This window comes from Lucilia cuprina, chromosome 3 (genome assembly GCF_022045245.1).
Source record: "Lucilia cuprina isolate Lc7/37 chromosome 3, ASM2204524v1, whole genome shotgun sequence".
Lineage (NCBI taxonomy): Eukaryota > Metazoa > Arthropoda > Insecta > Diptera > Calliphoridae > Lucilia > Lucilia cuprina.
Genome location: NC_060951.1, coordinates 64,222 through 83,634, shown reverse-complemented (window position 1 = coordinate 83,634; position 19,413 = coordinate 64,222). Strand labels below are relative to the sequence as shown.

The following is a 19,413-nucleotide window of genomic DNA, read 5'->3' as shown; positions in this document are numbered from 1 at the left end:
ACAATTTGTCCGTGTGATGTTGTATATTTTTTTGACTGACTGATTGATTGATTGAAAATGTTGAAATGAGTTGAAAAAGAAAGTACGTACCCTCATGCCCTGCATACGGGACATGGCACGTAGTGGTCTCAGTGCTCTTAACGTTCGCATAGTCTTGAAGGCTTGTATACCACCAGCTCCAGCAAGTGAAGCAACGAAGTTGATTAGCGACACCTAGTTTGCCAAATGGTTATAATTGGGGATTTTAATTTGTTTCGTTTTTAAATTTTATTTTTCATTTAAATTGTTTGAGTTTAAGTTAACAAAAAGTAAAAGTCATTTAGAATGACTTTCTAAAGAATTATTCATGTTAATTAAGTATTAATTAAAGTTTGTTCAAATCAATTAATTTTCTAATGTTTTTTGATTGGTAGGTATGTCAGTTGACAGTCACCTCGCTAGTCAAAATTGATTTAAAAAAAAACAAATTCAAGAAAAACTAAATAAAATCAAGTAAATTGTAAAAATTTTTAAACAAAAATATACATATAGAACAAAAAAGCAAGTAAATATTTAGTAAATAGAAGAATTAGCAATTTAATTTTCAATTTTCTTTTTTTTCTGTTTCCTTTTCATTCAATTCAATTTGTCTTTAAACTAGCCAAAGCCACTTAGTAATGAAGATATAGGAACTTATTAACTAAACTTACAAACTGGTCATAATTAACAAATTGTTGTTACAAAATAATTACGGGAGTTAACATCGACATACATATACGGGTTTCTCTGGTACTTAAACCTGAACAAACTGAAACATAAAATACCCAACTAGACAAAGCCTTTTATTATAATTTCCCTTCTCATTGTTCGTTATTGAATAACGTAAAGAAGGACTGACCTATTATTACATATGCATATGTATAGTTACTATGTATGTTAACATATGTAAATACGATACATGTAAGAGTGTAATTATTACGATAGATAACTTAATTGTATATTTAGTTTATAGATAGATCCATTATAAACAAATGCTTTTGGATTATATATTAAAAATGCTAAGATAAATGGTTCTGATTTTTTGAATTAAATTATATACACGAATACTAGAGCGTATGTGAAGCATAATAATTTATATTTTCATTATATACAATTGATGTTTTTTTGTTTGTTGTTGTATTTCTCAATGATATCGATTAAACGAAAAGTAAAAGAAAAACATTTGTTTATTGTGGATCCTTTAGTAAAAGATATGTATAGATATATATATTCATATTAAATAATCTACTAGGTTGGCTTGTCTTAATCTTGACAAATTTTTGCTTTTAACTTAGCTGCAGGACTCAATGGAGAAGTAGCTGTAAGAATGTATGAAATTTCTTTTGTAATATATATATTGATCAACTTCATTACTAATGCATTAATCATCATCATCAACAATTTCTTGTGAAATTGGATAATTTTGTTTAGTGTTTTGTTATTTTCATCATTTGTTTGTTACTAGTATAAACTAATTCCCCAAGACCAAGCGATTTAGCGATCTTTTTTATAAATTTATTTAATTCACTAATTACGGACTTTTATTTAGTGTGTTAGGAGTTTTATAAGTAAAACACTGCCACCACTGCGCAGGTTTGAATTCATTAAATTTTTTATTTGTATTTTATTCAAATATTTTGCATTTGATGTTTCAATTGGAATTTTGTACAGTGGATCGAACTTCTTTAGTCATTTATTACAGTGGATTGGTTTTGGGTTTTACTTTCAAACTTCAAAAGTGCTCGGAATCGTTATAAAAAATGTAACAAATACAAAATTTACACTTGCTTGTTAACTAGTAACTAGTATGAATTATGAAAATTTGAAATATTTAGATCGGACAAGTGTTTGTCTATATTTAGCTAAATAAATATTTATGTTTTTGGTATTTCTAATTACGTACTTCTCCCAAGAAGAGATCAATATAATTTTAGCTACATTTATTACTTTATGATATTGTTTTTTTCTAATTTCCTCTCTGTAGAGAAAGAATCAATATAACAACAGCTACAAAATTAAACTTTACAAAGTTACAAATAAATTATCCAAGATTTTGATAATTTATCAAAGTATAAGACTACTCGTTGTAAATAAAAAGTCTCTAAGCAAAAATTTGTTCTTTTTTTTTCTTTAAATTTACATTCTAAATTTATAACTAAATTAATATTTATAATAAACATAATTTTTATTAAGTACCTTTTGTTTAAAATTTATAACATTTTATTTGTCTACAAATTAATTCTCAACTACTTCAATACTTGATACTTACTTATGTAACTACTATATGTTTATATGTATGTGTTTATATGTATAAATTATTATGATTATATACTAGATGTTTCGGAACATTTTTTCTTTAAAATTATAACAACAATACATACAATATATAAAGCAAATTATGAAAATATTATTTATTTACATAAGTATACGTACAGTTAGATATTTATGTATGTATGTATTTTTATTTTACAAAGCTTAAGCATTTTTTTAAAAAAAAATAATGTATTTTAACAAAACTGAACATAATTTTAATTTAATCGTTTTTTTTATAATTTCTATATATTTTAACAAATAAATTATTTATAGTAATGCTTTAAACCAAACATTGTTAAACGTAGCAATGAAAAACACTGTGCTACAAAAACTCCTACATTTAAGTGCCTTTTTCAATGTAAACAAATGTTTACAAAAAATTATTTTCAGTGTTCATTACAAGTTTAGCCTACACAGAGAAAAACTTTCAGTTGAAACAAAGGAATCGTTAAAAATGTTTGGCTGTAGCACTGTGAAATTTATTAACAATTTAGTGAACTTTTTTATATTGACAAAAAGGTATTACCTTCTAGTGAAAATAAAACTTTTTCAACATGGTAGAATTTTCTAACAATTAAATATTATTTATGCAGTTAAAATAGACGTTTTTATGAATATACTTAAGAATAAATTAATCTAAATTATAAAAAAGACAATTTGACCCAAAAAAAAAACTAAAACCAAAATGAAAACATTAACTGATTAACAAAAATAAAAAAACAAGAAATTAATTGAAATTAAAAGATTTTGCAGCACCACAATATGTTGTATGTGTTAGGATTAGACATTTTGTTTTATAGAAAATATACATACATACAAATTATGTACTATTTATATCATTTAATTAATTAATTAGTAAATATGTATATATACGATAATAATTATGTAGGTAGTAAGTTAGTCTATTAGAATTTGTACACCGAAAATTACTTTTTTTCTTTTAAGCCACTTTTGATTGTATAGTAAAAGATTAAGTAGTTAAAAAATGTTATTATATATTTATATATGTAAATTAGTATTTATATGTATAGTATATACCAAATATGTACGTTTAAACATTTAACATTGAGAGTAGTAGAAGTAGTAGTAGTATTTTCAAATAGTAGTAGTAGTAGTAGCAATAATACACCAACACATTTAAGGTGGCAACACAACATTTAAGGATTGATTTTTTTTCACTTTTAGTATTTTGTTTTTACGATTTAGATCTTAGAATAGACACATAGTTAAAGCTATGTGTAATATACAAAAAGCCTCACACGTTGTTTCTTAGATCTGATTTCGTATATTTTGTTTTGTTAAAAAGATTTACTTACTTTCATGCCCTCCCATCTAGAAACAGCACGTAATGGCCTTAAAGCACGAAGAGTACGCATAGATCTAAATACTGGAATATCATTTAAGCCAGACCAGACCGCGACCAAATTTATAAGCGACAGCTATACACATTCAATTAAATTCAATATTAAAAGTTTGATGGCAATAAACCAGATAGTCTGTTTGTTTGTTTGTTTTTCTGTTTGTTGGTTTGTTTGTTTGTATGTAAATGTTTTTGCTATAACTATTTAATTATAAAAGTACTTTAAAAATCTTACTGTTACACTCTAAATAAATACATAGGGATTTTGTTTATCTTTTGGAAGACTGTTTTAAATACATACTAAATAAGTATATTTTATTAGGCTTCTCTAGTTCAACAAACGAAACTATAAACAAAACTAATCAATATTAATAATAATAATAATAACAATAATAATAATGACAGTAAATGTCAAACAAAATAGAAATGATAAGGAAAAGTAACTGACTAAAGTATTAAAAGTACAACTCAAAATTATAACGTTAAATAAATACATAATAATATTTTACAAAGTCAGTTTTAGGTATTTTTCGAATAATTAAAAAAATCAAATTTTAAGTTGTCCGTTAGTTGGTGTGTTGTTGTTTTTTTTTTATTTTAAAAATTTCTTCTGTATTAATTTCGTACCAATTGGCCAACATTTTAACTTACCATTACAATAACGAAATCAAGCCAACACCAGGCATTGGTGAAGTAGACCTTGAAGCCCAAGGCCAACCATTTGATTAACATTTCTAAGAAGAATATCACCGTGAATATCCTGTCCATGTAGTACAAAATATCCTGTAGTATGGGACGTTCTGGTAAATGAACATCTTCTAAGGCCTAGGTGTGCAAAAACAAAAATAAACAACAATTAGTTAAGTTTTGAAATGTTTGGTGGAGGACATCGTGAATGCCAAAAAAACACATCTACAATTGAACATTGAACATTTAAGGATAAAAGGCAACTTCGTAACGCTATGGTGTTTAAACATTTAAAAGAAAAATTTTCAAAGAAATTGAAGACAAAATTATTGAAGCTTGTTTTTGGGGAGGTTTTGGTTTTGGGGGGAATTTAATTTTAAGCATAAATAAGCTAATTTTACGTGGAGGATTTTGCACAAAGTCTCATCCTAAGCTTGCAAGTCAAAACATCATGAACACTTTTATTTGTAAACTCTAGAGCTTTCAAATAAAACACTTCATATTTTACATTTGAGGATGTTTTTGGTGACTCGTACGCTTGGAAAGACCGTTTACTTGTAAAGTGACATTCTTTTTTATTTGAATGATTTCTATAAGCGGAAATCATTGATACAAATAAAATAGAATGCAAAAAAAAAAATTGAAATATATTTACATGTTAAAGCCATAAACATAATGTCTATATAAAAATTTGCTAAAATTTCAAAAAGGTCATACAACTTTGGTACAGTTTTTACGGTTTTTCTCAACAAAAAACTACTTTGAAATTTACAAAGCATTTACGTTTTTTTTTTGTTTTTTTTTTGTTTTGTTTTTTACAACAATTAGTGAACATTGGTTTGGCAAGAACTTGCTGCGTTTAGACAACAAATTCCTACGAGAAAAACTTACCAAAGCTAAGCTACTCATTAAAATCATAGTGATTACTGCGGTTTCAAAATATTTATTTTCAATTAATTGAAAAGTTTTCAGTCGTAAATTGCCCCATCCTTGCCAAAACGGCGAATCTTCATCGCCGGCTAAGATTGGAAACTTCTTATAGTATGAATCCGGACAACAGTCAGCGGGATAATCGTCGATTATCTCATCATCGTTAGCCGCATGAATGATTATGTCACCATCCAATTGGCCCTCCTCCAATTCACCCTCCTCGTCCAGCTCCTCGTCAAGACCAAGGTCTTCTTTGCTGGCGTCTCGCTTTTCTTCGCCTTCTATTGTTTCGGCGCTGCCTTTGTGGCTTTCATCTTTGAATGGTCGATTCTTATGGCTACCATATGAGTTAATGCTGGCAGTGTCATCGTCCTGTATGGACAAACCTCTATGGTTTAGCTCATGTTCCAGTCTATTGTCTTGGTGGTTTATTGAGTTTCCAATCATCTAGTGCAATAATTTTATATTTAAAAAAGACAAATGTTTAATTCATAAAACAAATTAAATGAAAAAAAAAAAAAAATAAATGACAAGTGGAATACAGAGATCAACAAATGTAATATTGTCAATCTTTGTGTTCCTTTCCACTCTCTGCCACCCACTTACCGTTGTGTTATTTAAGAATTTTGATTTCTTCGGTTTATTATTCTTCATATCACCATGTATGGTGAATTCCATGCCATCCCCTATAGCTACTTCTAGTTGATTTTGTTCCTTAAGGCCCTTTTTGATTAAACCATCGGCCATTATCTCATCGTGACCCAATTCCAGTTCATTATCACCATGTTCTGCAGATATACAACGACAAACCCCTTTGCCTAACGTATCCATTCAACCATTTTTTAAATTTTTTTGTTATGCGTTTTGATCAAATCATAATAAGGAATTTTATTGTTTCGAATAATTGATATTTTTTTTTGGTTTTTGGAAATTATTTTTTGGTTTGATCAAAAACAATATTTGTTTGATAATTGGATACGTTCATTACGTTATTGATGTTTTAGATTATTGAAAAATGAGCACGTAGATGTTGTAGAGTTGATTTATATTTTGATTTAAATATGGAGATGCAAACCAATTTTATGCATTTTAAGTATTTAAATGATGCGTTTAATATGAAAATAAATCGTATACGAAAAACAAACAAAATTTAATAAAACGTTTCAGTTAATTTTGACCAAAACAAAAAGGGGACAAATTATTACAATATACAACATTTACAACATCGACTTAGATTAATGAATTGCATTGTACTGTTTATTTAAATATTACTCGGGATGATCACTATTTTATTATACAAATGCGATGAGATTTGCTAAGATTGACCAGCTACATACGCTCCGGCCAATCTTCGTTATACAAATGTGAAAGATGGAGTGATTTGAAATGTGTTATTCTAATGATAAACATACAAAAGAAATAATTGTTATAATAACAAAAATAAAAAACTTTAATTAAATAAAATACAGTTTTCCAGGTGACCAACTGTGAAACAACATTAAATAAACATGATGAGACATGTTTTGTTTACTTTATGGTACCACTTACTCACTCACTTATTATATTTATTTGCATGGAAAACTCTATTTTATTTAATTTCACATTACGAAAAAAAAATAAAAATATTTATATATAAAATAAGAAGGGTAAAATCCACTGTTTGACATTTAATTTTTTTTTAAAAATTTCGTAAATCGATAATTAGAAAAAAGGTTCAACTGAAGTTCAAACACTAATTATCTGATATAAATATATATTAATATTTTACTAATAATACGAAAACAAAATATTTATGGTCTTTTAAATATCGACAAACATTAAATGTAAAATGTTTTTCTTCATCATAATATAAGTATATGTAAGAAGAAGATTCTATTTGAATATTAAATTATTATTTGTGAATGGATTTAACTAGTAAACGTTCAAAACTTCTATTGTATCTAATGATTAAACAAAGTCGACTTACAAATGTATTTAAGTACTTTTCTGTACATTAAAATAATTACTCATAAATGTATTTATGTTAGTTATGAAATCAATGCATAAAATATATGTTTCTATACATTTGAAGTTTTCAAACTCTGTTAAAGAAGAATTAAATAAAATAAATTCTACTAAATATTTAAATTTCTAAATATAATGAGAGCTACTACAACTCTACAAGTAAAAACGTTATAAGATAGATTTATTTCGATTTGTAATTCACAAAAGAAAAAAACTCTAACTAATCAAATAGTCTAATATTGGGGAAACATTACACATACAAAGTTATGAATGTAGAAACATATACTATATGTTGCATGTTTACTCATGTCATATGTATACATGTAATGACTTCCCGATTTTATATAACTAAACGTGATTTTGAAGTCCAATGATATCTTGAGTTTTCGGTTTACTTTGAACGTAATCGATATTAGCATTTATAAATATTTAATTATAATTAATATTTAGTTAAAAAACAAGTGGATAAAAACCTTCGCTCCAAATCCAACTGATCTGGTTGATCCTCTCACCTGATGGTTGGTCACTTATTTGATTTGTCAATTTATTACGTATAAACTTAAAACAATCGGCAATATTACGTTTCACCCAATTCTTAAAACGACCAATACGATTGAAGGCTTCTGCAATTTTATTGGTATCATTGTCGGCAGTCGGTGCTGATAAACTAGAAGAACCGAAATTCGACAAAAGCAAAGCTAAGAAAAGATTAAGAACCTAAAAAACCGCAAAACCGGAAAACAGCAACAATTACGATGACGATTTCAAAACTGAACGGTAATTTTTCATTTGTTTACATACCACAAGATTGCCGATAACTACTGTGGCCAAGAAGAATGGTATACAGGATACATCGCCCACATACATGCAATCCCACATGGACTCTATCCACTCTCCGCACAATACTCGGAACACAATCATAAACGAGTGCATGAAATCGGTAAAATTCCATCTTGGCAATTCACCATCCGGAAACATATCCTTGTGATCTAAAGAATTATACAACACACACACAAATAGACATAAAAACGATTAAACAGATTCATAATTTTTATCATATACTTAACGCTTAATTATTAAACATTTAAAAATTGTATTATTTAAGCCCAAAAAGTTAAAAGAAAGCATTTTTCTAGACAACTACTGAGGCAAACAAATTATCCAGCGAAAAATCTTGGACTGTGTTTAGTTTTAAGTAAAAAAATGTTATTAAGTGGTTTAAGTTTGAAAAATGACTGAAATTAAAATACTTACAGAGTTTTACGAAATACATTTTTAAACAAAAATAAAAATATTTTATCACTCTGAATGAATGATTTAAACCAATATCGCGTCGAGTGTAAAAATAAGAGTTTAATTGAAAAATTAACTTATGATCATCAAATGAATGTTTTAAGTAAATTGTGAAAATGATCACAATTTTTACTAAATTTAGGATTGTTGGCTACAAAATCAGAGAGCTAGTTTTGTTTAATAATCTCAAGTCTTATAAACATATTAATTTTGTAGTAATAATTTTTTCTATGAATTGCCAATTTTCTTTCCACAAAATATATTGTCCCTATTTTTTTCAAATTTAAATTGATCCGTTTTTTTTTTAATAATTCGGTGCTTAAAAAACATGAACTTTATGAAAATGTATGTAAAAATTTGCATTAAAATTAATCGAACACAAGACAACGCAACAATACAATACAATCAAAAACAATATTTTAATCACAAACACATTTAATTTATTATTAAATATACTATACTATAGTATGTATGGAGGTATGTAGTATTTTTTTATCACATTTAAAAACATTGAATTGTTTCGAATACATTTTCTTTTTTTTAGATTTTAGGGGTGCAAAATTGTTTGTTTGTTGTTGCGACAGTCAGTGTACTTACCATGATAGTTCTTTCCGAAAAGTTGCATTCCCATAACGGCAAATATGAAGATGATAATGCAAAGTACAAATGTTAGATTACCCAATGCACCCATTGTGCGGCCCATAATTGAAATGAGTAAATTCAGTGTAGGCCAAGATTTTGCCAATTTGAATACACGAAGCTGTTGTTTGATCACAATTTATAATTTCATTTCGTTGCAGGGGGTTTTCAGTTTTTGTACATTTTTTTAATTGTTTGTTTTTGGTTTAGTTTGATGGATTTTGATTTTATATATATAAATATAAATAAATCGGGTGTGATGAAGGTGTTTTTTTTTTGCACATTTGTTTTTTAGTTTTAATTTAAGCCGGGCAAAGCATAGGAAAATATTTTTGTTGTTAAAAAAGTATATATAGATAAAAAAGTAATTAATTAAAAATTCAAATATAAGTAAAATTAGGAATATATGTATGTATGTACGCATGTATGTAGTATATTATACAAAAAATCAGAATAGGCGCAGCTCATACATGCCCATTCATGTGTTAACATGTCTTGGTATGTTGTAAATAAAATCGTTTTCAAAAAGAATTTTTTGTTTCAATATTTTTTTTATCAATTAAATTTCAAATCCAGCTACGTTTTTATAGGTTTTTGATTTAAAGAAAAAGAAAACAAATATTTGAGAAAAAAGTACGTGCTTAAAGCTGATTTTGATTTATATAAATAAAGTTTAAGTGTTACTTAGTCAAAAAAATTTAATGAAATTAATTTATTCAAAAAGAGTATAAAGGCTTATTTAAGGAAAAGTTTTAAAATTGAAATTGTTTTTCTTTAAGTTTAATTAAATTATGTTGTATAGAAGGTGGCATTTTCCTTAATACCTGTATAATTTTTGCCAAACAATTGCATGCCCATCACGGCGAATATGAAGATTATAATACACAAGACGAAAGTCAAGTTGCCTAAGGCGCCCACTGTGCGGCCCATGATGGATATTAATAAATTTAATGTGGGCCACGATTTGGCTAATTTGAAAACACGAAGCTGGAATTTTTAGTACGAAGTTTAAAACATTATATTTACTTGCTCAATATAGGCATTTATGTTAATGTATGTTATTAGTATTTTTTTTTTTAATTGATTCTGAGATTTTCGTAAAATATTTTTTCGGTAATACTCGTTTTGATTGAATTATTCGGATTGTTTCCGAGCAAATCAAACAGCAAGTCACTGTAAGGAAATTAAGTGTAAATTAACCAGGAACAAAATGAAATCTTACCAAACGAAAACTTCTTAAAACTGACAGGCCCTGGACGCCTTCCAGACCCAATTCCAGCAGTGACAAAGCTACAATAATGAAATCGAATATGTTCCAGCCTTCTTGAAAATAGTACTTCGGACTCATCGCCATAAGTTTCATTGTGGCTTCTATCGCAAAGGTGGCAGTAAAGAACTATGAATATTAAATATTTATTAGATAATTAATTAGAAAGCTTTTCGATTAGTATTATCATTTAACAAATACTTACGTAGTTTCCACTTTTCAAGACTTTTTCCAATTCGGTATTCATGTTATGATGATCCATGGCCATGAACATTGTATTGACTACAATACACAGGGTAATAAACAATTCCACAAAGGGATCGAACACAATGAAGGAGACCCATTCCTGAAACTTTAACCACACCCAACAACAGTCCCACACACAGAAGATGTCTATACATTTTAGTATAAATTCAAGTGCTTTGTCCTTAAACGTTGGACCATCTTCGTCATCGTCCTCTGTAGGAAAATAATAAACGGAGACTGTACCGTAAAATTGCGAATTAGTGAATTTTGACAAACTTTGACTCTGCCGTTTTTTGTTTCAATTTCGTTTTCTAACAAAACTGTTTTTATTAAGTTTTTTTTTTAATTGTTAATAATGAATAACAAACATAATAGTAGATTGGTTTTATATATTTTTTTTAAGTTAAATAGAGGCAACATTTAAAGATTATCAATGTTTTTTTTTTACTTTTTATCTCATTGAAATTGTACTTAAAAATTTTATCGAGCAAAACACATTTCACACATTGTGACATTTAGACGCTTCTAGAAATACTGATATTTATGTTAAAATAAATATTTAATCGCAAAAACACATTTATACTGTTGTAACTAAAGAGGCAAACATTTCTAAGCGGATTTATTTAAACAACATTTAAAAGGCAAAACAACTATTTATTTATTTATTTATTTATTTATTTATTTGTACGCTTGTTTTTCTCATTTTGCTTCAAATATAATATTTTGTTTTGACAAAACTACATTTAAGATTTACTAATGGGCATCTAAAAATAATAATTATAATAAAATTTAAATAACAAAAAAAAAAAAAAAATACTTGTAAGTTAGACAAAATATATTTAAAATTTTAGCTATTTATTGGAGGACTTCTTCCGTCTATGTGGAATGAATTATTAGAATTATAATATTTTTCATTTTGAAACCTTCACATTGAGAATTACATTTTCAAAGAATCTCGAAAATTTATTTTGGAATTTCCTTAACTTTTTAAAATTTTAAAATGTATATGGATTTGTCGAGTAGTGGCATTTGTGCACCATATTTACTATGTACACAGATTGAAAAAGAAATATAGACGCCTGATACCAAATTGACACCAAAGTGTTTAATTTGTGTCAATAACATCCGTTATTAAAGTATATACATACGTTGTTAGTATATACATACAATTCGTTCTCGAAATCAAAATTTCATACACATCCGTTGTATAAATGTCAACAAATGATGTAAGCTGACAATTGACAACAATCCGTTGTAATAAAGCAAATCTGAGGTCAGATTAGAATTTAACAAGGCTTAATTCTTTAGATAAGTACTGAATGGGTTTCGATTTTTTTAAATTTGACATGCTGTCACATAGAAAATGTGAAAACATTTTGTTGGAATTGTAACAGCGGCTTAATCGACTGACAATTGTCATTCAGTGGATTGCTATTGCACATATTTCGTGTGAATAATAAAGGTCAATAAAGTTTTAAGGTTTTCTAGATATCGTGACATGAAATTAGCAAAATAAAAGTTTTTTGGTCATATTTAAAACGCTTTATATGAGCGACAATTGCTTGAAAATTGCTTTTGTCTTTGCTGAGTTATTGTAAGTTGAAATTTTGGTAGTAAAATAAAAGCCAATAGATTTTTTTCGGAATTTATAGTAGTTTCAAATGTCAAGTTATGATATCTCGAAGAAACAAGAAGATATAACAATGGCTAAACCTTTTAAAGTTCATGACACGATATTTAGTACACCTGATGTGATGTATAAAGTCTGAGGCCATGTTCGGATATATGTATATTTTGGTTTCTGGGTTTTGTATTTTTTTCAAATTTTGATAATTAAAGAATAAAGCGTAAGTAGCTTGTAATAAGGAAAGTACCAGCTACCAGCTATATTCGAATTATATGTATATAAGTATATTATCGTCAATGTTAATAATAATTGCTATATTCTGCAGCAATATCATAGTCAAAACTATCTAGAATATTCAAATTCGTAGTCTTTGGGGTCTATTGTTAAACGTACTCAATGTATTTTGTTTGCTCACTATAATCTAATATCCAATTTTAAGAATCGCAATAAATTGAGATATTCGTATGTGAAAGTCATAAATTTGTTTTATCTACGTTTAACGTAAACTAAAGCATGCGATTTCAACAATTGTTTAAACAAATGTATGATTTCTATAACAATTTTTTTTTAAATGCTAAAAAATTTTAAAGAAAAAAACTCATGCAACTAATTATTATTCGACTACTTTCTTAAATATATTTAAGAAAAAGAAACAAACAACAACATATAATCAGTTAAATAAATTTAAAATATGTAGTTTCGTTTTTGAATTTGTTTTACTTAATTAGAACTAAATCAAAAAATTAACAATAATAGTAACAATAATCAATAAATAAAACGGGGATTTTAAATGTTATATTGAGATTTAGAGTTTAAGATTAAAAAGTAAAGCTTAAAAGTTTTTAGGAAAAAAACGAGCTTTAAAGGTGATTGATAAATGATAAACTGCAAGTTTGTTTTTTTTTTTTCATAAAATGTTGATTTAATTAATTGTATTGTAGTAAGTAGTTTACTATTTGAATGATTTGTTGTACTGCTTAAAGCAGGTGCATTATTAATATTTTTGGCTTTAAAGCTTTCATTAAGTTTGCTTAGCTTTGGCTGAGTTAAGAGCTTTTGTTTTGTTTAGGTGTTTTTAAATTAAACTACTGATTTGAATGAAGTAAGAAAAATAGAAAATATATTTATGTAAATGTTATTTTAGTGTTTGAGTTAATTATTTAGATAATTAGCGATAATTTATGATGGATACTTAGTTGTAAATAGAATTGAGTTGAATTGAATAGCTTTAAGTACGAGTAGTGAAGTAAATTTGATTTGAATTTATTTTGTAGGCAGTATGTGAGCATATGTGTTTTGTTATGAAGTTATCAAATTCAGTTTTTTATTTTTAAAATGGAGTATTTCTTTTGTTTTTTTTTATTTAGTTTAGCATTACCATTTAAGGCAAAAAATGGACGAGTCAAAGAAGTCATTTTAAAAAGGGGGAATAATAATAAAATTAGTTAAAGTTGTAAAGGCTTAAGAAAAATAAACTAAAAATATAGAAAAAGAGAATTAGGTATTAAATTTTAAAATGTTGGAAAAGATAATAGATAATTTAAGATAGATAATTCATAAAAATAATAACAAAAATTGGCATGCCTTTATTTAATTACATCTTCTGACAATACTTGGAAAAAATATGTTGTTACATTTTTTCAAGGTATTGGATTTTACTTCAAAAGAAATATACAAATTCTTTCTTTGCAGTAAATTAAGTATACAAAATATAATTAAAAGAAAATAAATGAAAATGTGGACTGGAAAACGAAACAATAATTTAATTGTAAAATAAACTTATATTTATTATTCTTAGAGTCAAATTTGGATTAGAGAAAATCACGTTTAATATTTTTCAAAATAAACAATTAAATGAAATACGCAAACAGTTGTAAAACATAAAAACAAAAAAAAAATTCATTCCTAACACGTGAATTTTATTAAAATTTTGTTAAATTTTTTAAATAAATCAAGCTTTAGGAGAAATGAAGTAATATTTACAAATTATAATATCGAAAAATTAAATATTACTTTTATGTATATACATTCCAATGCATTTTTAATCATGTCATAAAACGAATTTTGTTAATTTGTTTTTCTTTTTAGCAAATTTTGTTAAATAAAAATTAAATAAATATATTTATTATTTAGAAGTATTGGCAACACATTTTCAAATACAAAAATTATTAAATATTTACAACAAAGACCAATGACTAGTAAATATTATACTTGTATATATAAATATTTATTTTTTTGTTTTGTTAAAAAGTGAATTAATCAAAACAAAAAATAATGATAACTAAAAACAATTTGTATTTACAACAGAAAATTACTGGCGAATTATAACTTCGTAATTAGTTTTTTTTAAGACATACAATTAATAAAATATAAATATATATTAAATAAAAATATAAAGACATATAACAATATAAAACAAATAAAAAGCAACAATATGTTATTTTTAACAAAATTCAACAAATAAAACTTACCACCTCGGTCACTAGCACGACTATGCCGACCAGCGGCTTGTTCGATTATATCATTTAGGACCATTACATCTAATCAAAGAAAAATAGATATAAAATTAGTATTTTAGTTATATAAATGGTAATATAGAAATTGTGATGGTCAATGACTTCAAAACATTTTACAATTTGTCAAATTCCATATCTGATGTCAGTTATTTTAAGTAAAAACAACATTTTATCTGTCTTATTCAGTTAAATAGTTCTCTATAAACGCCTTGAAGACCTGACCAAGGGGGATATGAAATATAAATATATAAATTTTAACCTTTCATGTCTACCACTGTTTGAGTTTGGACGGGCTCGATAAAAGGATTGTCGTGGTGTTTAATCTTGCCAGATTCATCTGTGTACTCCTGACCCATTTCCTTTTAAAAGAAAAAACAATAATTTAAATTCTCCAAATATTACTTTACATTAACTAGACTTACATATTCACGCTGATGGTGCTCTTTGTGATTATTATCCACATATTGAGTACCACCATTTGAGGCACCTATAGACTGATTGCGGGTATTGCGGCTACGCAGTTTACTTTCTTTTGTCATTGTGCTGGCTCCCATAGCTGCCATGCCACCCAATAGATCTCCATGTGATGTATACGAGATTCTTGATTGATGCGAGGTATATGAGGAATGTCTAGAACCTTTGGGATTTAAACAAATGTTAGAAAGAAGAAAGAAAGATGTACGCTCGATCTTACCTAAATTACAATAGTAAACCGGTACTATAATGGCACCATTCTCTTCGGACATGGGTGTCACGGCATTCGAGTCATCAGCATATGGCAAATGTTGCTGGGCATCCTGATATGTTGACAAAACCAAAGGCTTGCGATCACTACCCGGTATACCAAAACGTCCACGCCCATTTCGTATTGTATACTGAGGTGTTTTTTTATTTGAACTTTTCGTTAGTAGTTGCTTTACATTTTAACACACATTTAGGGTAGAACAAGTGGTGAATAGTGGCAAAAATATTATGATGATTTATATTTATAATATTATATAAGAATTGAATTGATTTTTATTTTATTTTGTTGTAGTGGTTTTTATTTTATTTTTTAACTTATTTAAATCATATTTTGAATTGTTTGTTTTTGTTGTATTATGGAATACAAAAAACCAAACAAAATATTAGAGCCATGATTTAATTGAAATAATAATGAATTTAAACTTAAAACAAAATAAAAAAATAGGTATTTCTAAAATCCATTTAAGTGAATGAAAAAAATTAAGGAAATTAATTAATTTAAATTAAAAAATGTACTATTTCATTGTATTACGTATGAACAACAGAAAATAAGCACACTGATGTTTAAAGAATTTCATAATTTTCTTTTCAATTTTTATTTCAAATATTTTATATGTAGACAGACAACGTATGCTAAAAATTCATATTGAACATAAACAATTTTCAAAATAAATAATACACATGATATTTCTTTACATAATAAAATTAAAGTTTCGTAAACTTTTAACAAAAATATACTCGCACAAAAAGATAAAAACACGACGTGTATTTGAAAAATTAAAAACAAAAAAAAATAGAAATAAATAAATGTTCAAAGAAGTAGATAGATAGATAACAAATTAATTATAAATACATTTCATAGGTTAACAATACACATTATGTATGTTTACGAGGAATATTTAATAGATATTAGATAGATTAGAAAAGAGAAGTTTCAATATAAATTAATTATAATAATAAAAGTGCGGGAGTTTATAGAAAGAAAAAATAGAGAAATCAAAAATAAAACTGATACCAAAAACTAAAACATTTAAAGTGATTTCATTGTTTTTGTTTTAGTTTACTTATAAATGTTTTAAATAAAATACAATTCCAGATTAATTATATATTCATAATTAGACTAAACGAGTACATACATATTGTACATATGCACATACATATACGAATGTGTAAGGACACATGTATATGAAAAGTATGTTTAAAATATAGTTAAAGTACTTGACCATTAAAGGAACATGTCAGAAGTCAGAATAGAAGAAGTTATCGATTACACATTTACTCTTGTATTAGCGATCAGTTAAAAAATAGGGAAATTTTTAAAATAATTATAATAATATCATCATATATTTTATGCGGATTCATGATCATGATCTATGAATGAAAATATGAAAATAATAGCGAACGAAAGAGATCTTATCTAAATGAGGAGGGCTTGTGACAATTGCAATTGGGACCTCAGTAATTTAATTTATTTACTGTAACTTACAATTGTGTTGGTTCAGAGGGAGATTGTATTTCACCATACATATGTATGTATGTACACTTAAAGGGACCCGTTTATTATTTCTTTAGGATCTTATATATTTATAAATATTTAAAAACTATGTATATTTCTTTAGATGAAATTGAATTTGTCATATCAGAGAAATAACCCAAGTATATGTATGTATGTACACTTAAAGGGACCCGTTTATTATTTCTTTAGGATCTTATATATTTATAAATATTTAAAAACTATGTATATTTCTTTAGATAAAATTGAATTTGTCATATCAGAGAAATAACCCAAGTATTTTCAACCGAATTTAAAACATCAAACTATTTTGGAAATTATTAGTAATTTAATTTGGAATATTATTTAATTGTCCAATTCGCAACTGATCTTGTATAGTGTATCGTTTATTAAAATACAGAATTTTGATATCTGCTTGTGCCATTCAATCAAGAAAAAGAAAAGAAAAAACATTTTCAATATTTATTTATTGATCTTCTGTTTTATCATCTTAAAAATTCGGCATTCACATGGGAATGTTAGCTTGATATTAAATGCGAAATAAATAAACATATGAAAAATTAACATAAAGAAAATTTTTACACATGTGTAAACTAATACACACGATAAATACACAAGGGTTGTGAATATGATAAATATTATTAAAGAAATCATTGTAAAATTGCTCGGTTCCTCTTATTTAGTTAAATCTCGTTTTCTTTTTCTAAATGAATGATTACGATGTGATATGACGTTTGTGCAGCAGTAAATGAGTGAATTGTTTTAAATGAATGACAACCCTAAGTGTGTTTTTTTAATTATTTTTTTATTTATTTTCATATAAATATAAAATATTAAACGGTTTTAAAGAGCTGAGGCTGTCAGCAAGTGTGCAAATTATGTTTTGAATTGATTTTGTTTTGTTTTCTCTGTTTTATTTTTTGGTGTGTGTGTTTGAATGTGTATGTAGTTTATTATTACTTGGAATGTAATATTTATCTTACCTTGTGTGAACTACGTGATCCCCGGCGTATGTTAAATGGTGAACCAGGTAAGGATAAGGAAGTCTAAGTATTTTATTTTTTTGTTTCAAAAACAAAAATTCCACAAAAAAGAATATATAGAAGAAGAAAAAATAAAATAATAAATTCAAATCATAGATCTTTTGTTGTATGTAAATCTTAAATTATTACTAGAAAAACGTAAAATGTGTAGGGTGAGTATTGGTTTTCTAAAGAAGGGAAACAAATTTCGAAAAATGTGAGTTTTAGTTATTCTTTTTTACAACATTTTGATTTAAATTTGTTTATTTTTATCAGGGTGTGATTTAAATTTTCTTACTTTTTAACAAACTAAAATATTAACTTTATTAAACTACAGTTAACTAGTTAAACAACAGTTTTACTTAAAAATAAATAAAAAAAACGTAATACTAATTACAGCTACTGGGGGGAATTTCAAAAGGAGACTACTAACAGAACTAAATGTTAAATTTAAATATTAATCATTTGTAAAACAACAACGTTATGTAATTGAATAGTAAATAAATAATGTACAATAATTCAACCATGTGGTATGATTTTTATCTTAAAAAAAAACGAAATTTAAAAATGAAAATAAGCTAAATTCTCTCCGGCAACTTTTGTGAGAATAAAGCGAATTCGAAGTTAAATATTGTACATCATCCATAAAGTTATTTAGTAACGAATTATTTTTTTTACTATTCAAATTATTGTCATTGAAAAGAATAAGAATAAAGCCAGAACTAACTTAACATAATTCTACACAAAATCTGCACAAGAACTAAGATTACTTCTTAATTATTGCAACAAAATTTGCTGAGTCCTATGTTTAGTCTAGTTCTGCCTACAAAACAAAATTACACTCCTTTTTGCTTAAAATATATGTATCTGCGTTCTATAATTCGGGTATTGTACAAATGTGTATTTTAATATTTTGAAAATTTTCTAATAAAATAGAATCAAGTTCTATTCTTAAGCCAATTTGTTTTTTATAATATTTTTATGTATTTGTAAGTCTATTTTAAAACCTACCTGAGCAACGTTGGAGCAAAGCCAATTTGTAATTCAGAATTTTAAAAATTTATACAATTGTTTTTAATTACAAATTAGCTTTTTTTAGAGCTCATCTAGTGAAATAGGGCTTTTGGAAACTACTTAGAAAAAATTTTAAAGCCAATTTGTAGTATAATTATATGAAATAACAGGCATTTTGGAAGGCAAGGCATTAGAACTTAATAAATAAACAAAACGAACA

At 26.3% G+C, this 19,413-nt stretch overlaps 2 protein-coding genes across 51 annotated transcripts in view; one reads left to right on the top strand and one right to left on the bottom strand.

Annotated features, from left to right (window-relative positions):
• LOC111691070 overlaps positions 1-19,413 on the top strand; it is a 97,866-nt gene that overhangs the window by 22,938 nt on the left and 55,515 nt on the right. The window lies entirely within an intron of this gene.
• Positions 1-19,413, bottom strand: part of LOC111691071 (sodium channel protein para) — a 59,809-nt gene that overhangs the window by 14,969 nt on the left and 25,427 nt on the right. For 9 of the 50 annotated variants that reach the window (XM_046946326.1, XM_046946333.1, XM_046946320.1 and 6 more), the window contains 14 exons: positions 18,141-18,203; positions 15,595-15,814; positions 15,323-15,537; positions 15,160-15,259; positions 14,856-14,924; positions 10,717-10,994; positions 10,467-10,640; positions 9,203-9,365; positions 8,114-8,301; positions 7,786-8,029; positions 5,915-6,096; positions 5,270-5,755; positions 4,343-4,516; positions 91-213 (listed from right to left, as the gene is read on the bottom strand). In XM_046946326.1, coding sequence (XP_046802282.1) covers positions 91-213; positions 4,343-4,516; positions 5,270-5,755; positions 5,915-6,096; positions 7,786-8,029; positions 8,114-8,301; positions 9,203-9,365; positions 10,467-10,640; positions 10,717-10,994; positions 14,856-14,924; positions 15,160-15,259; positions 15,323-15,537; positions 15,595-15,814; positions 18,141-18,203 — 2,679 coding nt within the window. Of the gene's footprint in view, positions 1-90; positions 214-3,647; positions 3,771-4,342; positions 4,517-5,269; positions 5,756-5,914; positions 6,127-7,785; positions 8,030-8,113; positions 8,302-9,202; positions 9,366-10,068; positions 10,232-10,466; positions 10,641-10,716; positions 10,995-14,855; positions 14,925-15,159; positions 15,260-15,322; positions 15,538-15,594; positions 15,815-18,140; positions 18,204-19,413 lie in introns of all 50 variants that reach the window. The other 41 variants (XM_023453694.2, XM_046946343.1, XM_046946363.1 and 38 more) reach the window with 35 other exon arrangements.